Below are 7,208 nucleotides of genomic sequence, written 5' to 3'. Positions count from 1 at the left end.
AGTAATTTTAACCATTCAGTTAAAAATTTTTTTTTTTTTTTTTTTTTTTATTTTTTTTTTTTTTCTGTGGAGTATATTTAGGAATAAATCCCCTTCTCACTTAGCTTTATGAGCCTGTGTTTGGCTTATGTTGTGCCTCATATTTAGTGCCTGGGCCAAAATGAAAGTGCAGTTGTCCAAGAAATACCAATTTGCCTCCTTCCCCCATTGAGCTGAGGCGAGACAATGAACACCAGCTGGTGATTGAGCAGGACAGCAGCTGTGCAGTGTAGAAATGAGAATTCTGAAGAAACTGCCAAGTAAAAAAGTTGTAGTTTGGACAAACAGATATGAAATATATAGAATTGTCCTGGGTTCAGCTACAGCAGTCATTTTTTCTCCTTCTTAGTAGCTGGTGCAGTGCTGTGTTTTTGACTTTCAGCCTGGGAACAATGCTGATAACACCGATGTTTTTAGTTGTTGCTAAGTAATGTTTACTCTGACCAAGGACTTTCTCAGTCTCATGCTTTGCCAGAGAGGAGGGGAAGCCAGGAGGAAGCAGAGGCAGGACACCTGACCCAAACTGGCCAAAGGGGTATTCCATACCACAGCACATCATGCCCAGTATATAAACTGGGGGGAGTTACCCAGAAGGCCCAGATCGCTGCTCGGGTCGGGCTGGGTATCGGTCGGCGGGTGGTGAGCGGTTGTGTCCTTTTCCCTTGTTATTCCTCTTATCATTATTATTGGTAGCAGTAGTGGTTTGTATTATACCTTAGTTACTGGAGAGCTGTTATCTCAACCCGTGGGAGTTACATTCCTCCAATTCTCCTCCCCATCCCTCCGGGAGCGGGGGGAGGAAGGAAAAAGGGGGGGAGTGAGCGAGCGGCTGCGTGGTTCCAAGTTGCCGGCTGGGCTTAAACCACGACAAGAATAAATGGCTTTTAAAATAGGTTAAGCCAATATGAGCAAACAATTTTTACATGTGTTTCCACTTTGTCTCGCTTCGGTGAGACTGCCAAAAAAAGGCCAATAGTAGTAGTCAGTAGTCAGGCAACTACTCCTAAAGTATCTGGCGAGGAAAGCTTGCCACTTCTACTGAACTGTGCATGTTTATGGCCATGTTTAAAGCTGAAAAACTTCCATGGCCTGAGAGCAATAAGCCTTCTTTAAACCCCATATGGCAAATAGTTTCCTGCTTTCTCCCTGTGGCTTTATGCAACTTTCTAGAAGAGTGCAGGAACATCATCCCCCAAGTATCTCCACTGAGGTCAGATGAACTAATCTGTTTCCTTCAAGCTGAATAAATATTGATCCCAGTTCTTAACAGAACTGGTGCATGACACTGTGCAGTGCTTGTCAGAGCAGCAGTCTCCCATCACTTGTTAATACCAAATGACATGGGCAGTGGTTTGGCCAGCTGTCTGCAAGTCTTCAAAAGCTCAAGAAAACTCAGGATCTCAGTCCTTCTGGATAAGACCTAGCTGTAAGAGGGTAGGCAGTGTAGGCTAGTAACCTGTAATTATTAAGTAATGAGGTATGATGAAAAAAATGTCAAGCCCATTACATACTGGTAAAGTGCTTTGCCTGACTTTATTTTGGATTAATTTCTAGCAAGACCTTGCAAATCATCTGGCATGCTGACACTGCATGATATTTATATGCCATATTTTTCTTTTCAGCTTCATCCTTACCAGAAAAGCTGTTAAACTGGCCCATCTCAGTAAGGAAGAGAGGTGAGTTCAAAAACTGTAAATATTTCAGAAGTCAGTTCTCTAGAATACTTCCCCACAGGAATGTGGGTGAATTATGTGTGTGCATACAAATGTATGTACATCCTCAGTGCAACTACTAATATGGAAATTGGGGCAAAGATTGAACTTTTAGTATAAACAGGCCAAGACACTGATGTTAATAGCCATTCAGGTAGGGATATTTCTGAGTTTCCAAGTCCTGTCCACTCTTCTATGTTATGACTTAGCAGCTCTGTGTCTTTATGTGAACTGAAGAAATTTTTCCAAAGATATTCCGAGACTGCATCCCAACTGAATGATGCTTCATCCCAGGAATATAGGGAGCACTGACATGCTTAGTTTTGGGTGTCCTTCACATTCAGACTGGGTGATAAAGTTTTTAAACCTCCATGTTTACAACAGCATAGTTTTTCCTTTAGTCTGTGAAATGAGTAAACAGTACTCTCTAAATGGGATTTTGGGTACACATGCAAATAAGAAAGGAGCTCATCTTAAGAGTGTGACTAGTATTCTCCAGATCATGTTTTGTTCAGAGCTATAGTAAATCTGTAGAAATTTTGCTGATTTATATTGCTTCTCCTCTGGTCTTACACCAGTGAACATGAGAATGAATTGGTTTTGCATACTAAAATAACTGTGCAAAGATATTTTTTTTTTTAGAGCTCATTGCCAAAATCAACCTTCATTTCCCATTCCCCAGGTCCATTTTGGATGTCAGATGTAGACGTCAGCGTTTGAAATATTTATGTTAAGAACATGAAATCAGACTTAAAAACAAAGCCAAACCCAGCTTTCTGTCCAGTATCTTGTAATAAATGTGATTTTTTCATATAAGAAAAGCAACAGCTGAGGTTTAGGGGTTTATCCCCATTTTTTTTTTTTTTTTTTTTTTTTTTTTACACTGACTCTGATTTTATTTTCATATAGGAAGACGAAGATCTGTGAGGCATATGCCAAGGCAATGGGGATGGAAGAGGCTTTACATGTACGGAATGAATGCCTGTTTTCACCTCTATTTTACAGTAACTTTACTCCTTTGTTCTGGAGGATGAAGCCAAAATTCTTGGTACCTAAAATGTGTACCTAAAGTTGCATCTTGTTCCTTACAATCCATACTCCCAAGGGGAGTGCAGCAGCATCTAGTACAGGGAAAAAAGAGCTGCCAGTCTCCCTCTTTACAAGAAAAGAGAAGGCAGTGCATGGTTTAATTTGTCCTGTCATTTCCCCATGGGAGGCTAATGCTTCTGTAAAAGTGAAAAGATTTGTTTTGAGCAAATGGATAGCATTAGCCAAATGACAGGGTGCTCCTTTGACAGGTATCCTTAGCCTGTTTTTTCCCTCTTCAAAGGAAATTTGGATTTTTATTTCCAGTTTCTCTGTCACTGTTTCACTCTCTAATATCTGCAGCCTGTGCATTATGAAGAAAAGAACTGGAGCATGGAACAATATTCAGGGGGTTGTTACACAGCCTACTTCCCACCAGGAATAATGTATTCTTATGGAAGGTAAACCACAGAATTCTTTGCTTTCTAATATACATTTCTTAGCTTGTGTGCAATGATTCACCTTATGCAACAAACTTAGGGCATATGTAGCATATTGGGGGAATGCCAACCCTTTTTCTGCTCCCCTACTCTCCAGCTAATAAGGATCTTACTGTTGACTTTAATAACAGCAGTGTTTCTCTTGTGACTTTCAAGGAAACAGGACACAGTCATAAGGAGACCTGCTAGAACCACAAAACCTTTCCCCACTAGGTTACTTACAGTATTTGCTGCTACACAATATTTGCAGTACATCCTTTTAATGCTTTCTAAAACCTTGAAGGGTGCACATCTTGGACAGATGAAAAGTCGTCACTGACTGCAGGTGGAGCATCAGGCTCTGATAAAGCCCATTGAGTCAATCACAGGGGGAAGACATAAAACCCTTACATGAAAATTCATTTGCTCCTCCCACCCAGCAAAGCCGCCCATGCCCTCCCCATGCAGAATTGCTGTATTCCTAAAGGAACGTATTGGAAAATACTGATTATTAGGTAAATTCCTGAAAAGTTTGTGGAAGACATGGTTCAGCACGTAATAGGAACAACCAGAAAAGTCTTGTATCCGTAACCAAAGACCAGACAAACGATGCAGCACATCACAGCATGAGCTCCTTAGTATGTCCATGATGGAGTTACATCCTGCCTCTATGTCAAGATGCATGTGGGAAGAAGTAATCTTGTGCACAGACTCTTCTGCTGCAATTTATCTGAACACTTGATGGGTGATGCCTCTGACCTGGGAAAGCTGGTGTCAGGCAGACAGGAAAAACCTAATGGGGGTTAGATGGGAGTCCCTAGAGCAAGCACATCTTTCTATGGGAAAGGGAATTCATCACCTAGGGCTGGATTAACTGAGATGCTTGTGCAGCTTTACATGGCTGAGGGGCTGGCTTATTTGACCTTGCAGGGCAAATGCAATTCGCTGAATGCTGAGGCCTTCAGCTGCCATCCCCTTTTGGCATGACTTGAAGTCAAGCAACTCCAGCCTCCAAATAGAAGCTGGTATTAGTAACCCATCACAGCAAAAACATCATTCACATCCCTTTGTAATGGCAGGATAACAACAAAGCTACCATGCAGAAGACGTAAATCTATCAGCTGCACTGCATTTCTGGAGGCTGTTAGGATTATCCCTTAGCCCAGCACTAACATAAGTCTCATATTATTTTGTACAGAACCTGGGCATACTGATTTATGCCTTAGATTTTCTCTTTCTCAGATCTTGAGTGTTGTGTGTGGAAGCAAGTATGTGGTCCTGCGGGGACAGCTTATTGCACCATGCTCCCCAGCCCGGGTGCGAAAGAATTCCGGAGAACTGAATTGAGTTCTCCATCAAAGCTCATAAATTGCTTTTAGAAGGATCATCACCTTCCTGTTACTTGTCATCTTACATTCACGATTTGTTTTGAAGGATCATTCGGCAGCCCATTGACAGAATCTACTTTGCTGGCACGGAGACAGCTACCCAGTGGAGTGGATACATGGAAGGAGCTGTACAGGCAGGAGAGAGAGCAGCCAGAGAGGTATAGACTGTTGGTTTGCTTTCAACATCTCTATTACAAGGCTAAAAAGGATTAAGTACAGCTTGGAGGGTCTAATTTTGTGCATCACACCCTGTAATTGTGTAGAGGCTGATAGAATTGATGGGGAAGAATCCCAGAAAAGGATGTAAACCAAAGACTTTTTTTAAACAAACAAACCAACCAAACAAACTACTTAGTTTATTATTGAATAAAGTGAAGCCAAGAATCTCACCCAAATCAGAACATTATGCAGTGTGTTGCTGCACACTGGAGACTTAAAATGAAGCTCATGCCCTGTACCCCAAGTCTAGAGGGAAAAATCCTACAACCTGATGCTGCCCTTAGATATACTACCACTGTGTCTAACAAATTAATCACGATATGTTTTAAAAGTCATTTAAGTCATTATAAATACTTGCAGATATTTCCTATGCAGCGATCTGTAAATCTGAGCATTGTTCTCATTTTTGTTCTATCCCATCTGCTTCTCCTTTTACAAGAGAGTACCCTTAGCTTGCCTTTATGAATTTGTAATGGGCGGCTCTGATAAGAGCTAAAACTCCTCACAATGGCACACACTGGGCTAGGTTCCCAGTCACAGTGAAATCCCTTTACAGCAGTCTGGAGGAGAGAAAAAAACATGTTAAAGGGTATACATTACAGTTACAACTGCTGTATGGCAGAGCCGCAGAACTGTTATTTAAGGGAACATCAGCCCTTTGCTTCTGTTTGACAGAGCATCATATTTACCTTATAATCTTCATCACTTGCTTTATTTCAAGTTACCTAATTTATCTTTTCTTTTTTCCATGCCTGTGAGCAGTAGTTTCAAAGTCAGTGAGCTGTCTCTTCTGGAGACTCTCATTTGCCCTCAAGAACTTCCATGATTGTTATAATCAGTTTATTCTCAAGAAAAATCCTCTATGAGCTTTGTACTGCCAAGAAATAACTTCATGATGTATGCTTTGAAAGCTCCAGAGTTGTATTTCTCCTTTTTCTAGTTTGTGATCCAAATAGCATCACTCCTAATAGGCTTTGCATCTGGAGCACATGGTGGTAACCTCACCTTTCTATTCTCAAGCTATCACATGAAACAGCACTTATACTTGTACTCAGGAAAAAAACAGAAATAAACATCTGGAGAAGTTGTAGTTCACGGGGAGTTCTGAGTCCTAATTTTTACAAATTACTCTCTGAAATCACTATACATCTTCTGTTTCAAAGCACTTTCAGGTGATCATAGTTAAGCCTTTTAGAAATGTCACCTTGCTCTGACTTGTTCTCCTTTTCCCAAACTGAAAGTACCATCAGTTTTTTACTTTTTCTCATGTGGTACAAAAAAAAAAAAAAAATTAAAAAAAAATTTTCTTCTAGATATTGCACAGAATGGGAAGGATCTCTCAGAATGAAATTTGGATGCCAGAGCCAGAGTCAAAGGTAAATTAGACCCCAGACTGAGGCGCACATCCCTCAGTCAGGCTGCAATCCCTGCTTCAGTGATTTCTGTGAGGCCTGACCCCATGCAAGGTTTTGGTTACCTCCCATGCTGATAGGATTCACTTTTTTGCCCAAGGAATATGGTTACCCCTGTCTGAGGCATGGATGGCAAAGAGCCAGGGACAAAGATTTCAGAGCCTTGGGGTCTGAAAAATTCAGGAAATCAGCCTAGTTCTACCCTGTCCAAGGCCATGGTTTTAAGCCAAATCTAACCTCCTTCCAGTCACAAGTAACTCCACCTTCACTGCCTTGTGGCTTTTTGGGATGACAAAATAGGTGTTTCATGGCTGTGGCACTCCTCCCCACCCCAGTCTGGTCCTTGGGGGAAAAACTGTGACCTCCTCAACCTAGCATCGGATGTTTGCCACCTCTTTGTTCACATGGTGAGAGAGACCCTGTGGTGGTAACCATCTCTTCTCTCCTCTAGGATGTCCCAGCCCTACCATTCACCACCAGCTTCTGGGAGAGGAACCTGCCCTCTGTGCCGGGACTGCTGTGTCTGCTTAGCTCAACCATGTGTTTCACATCTGTGGCTGCTGCAGGGCTGTTTGCCTATAAGAAAGGACTACTAATTCGAAACTAGCAGGGACCACATGTCCAGTGGAAGCTGCGCACTCCCTCTTCTTCCCTTTTAACAGATGAATGTTATTTTTGGAGAGAAGTGACACGGACAGCTTGAAAGGGCAGAAGTTGTTCTTGTGATCTTTCTTCTTAGTACCATAGTGAAGGCATCGAATCTACTGCCATTGCTACCAGATAACCAGAAATAAACCAGCTGTGGAGGTGGTTTTCAAATTTGCCTTTTCCTTGTCCATTTATTTTGATTGGACATGACAATATTGATGGTATATTGCTAATGCAGGCAAGGCAAAATGCAAATCATGCCTTTATCAAAAGGCAGCGAGGCCT

The 7,208-nt window shown here is 41.7% G+C and overlaps 1 protein-coding gene across 1 annotated transcript in view; it reads left to right on the top strand.

Annotated features, from left to right (window-relative positions):
* LOC104409996 (amine oxidase [flavin-containing] A-like) overlaps positions 1-6,882 on the top strand; it is a 16,088-nt gene extending 9,206 nt beyond the window's left edge. The window contains exons 7-12 of the mRNA XM_010020045.1: positions 1,662-1,715; positions 2,661-2,718; positions 3,141-3,238; positions 4,691-4,802; positions 6,177-6,239; positions 6,727-6,882. Of these exons, the coding sequence (XP_010018347.1) occupies positions 1,662-1,715; positions 2,661-2,718; positions 3,141-3,238; positions 4,691-4,802; positions 6,177-6,239; positions 6,727-6,882 (541 nt within the window). The remainder of the gene's footprint in view (positions 1-1,661; positions 1,716-2,660; positions 2,719-3,140; positions 3,239-4,690; positions 4,803-6,176; positions 6,240-6,726) is intronic.
* Positions 6,883-7,208: the final 326 nt, after the last annotated feature.

The sequence above is a fragment of the Nestor notabilis genome, unplaced genomic scaffold (genome assembly GCF_000696875.1).
Source record: "Nestor notabilis isolate BGI_N333 unplaced genomic scaffold, ASM69687v1 scaffold9840, whole genome shotgun sequence".
In the NCBI taxonomy this organism is placed as follows: Eukaryota; Metazoa; Chordata; class Aves; order Psittaciformes; family Psittacidae; genus Nestor; species Nestor notabilis.
Note: the sequence above shows the minus strand (reverse complement) of the source record. Positions and strands in the feature narration are given on the sequence as shown.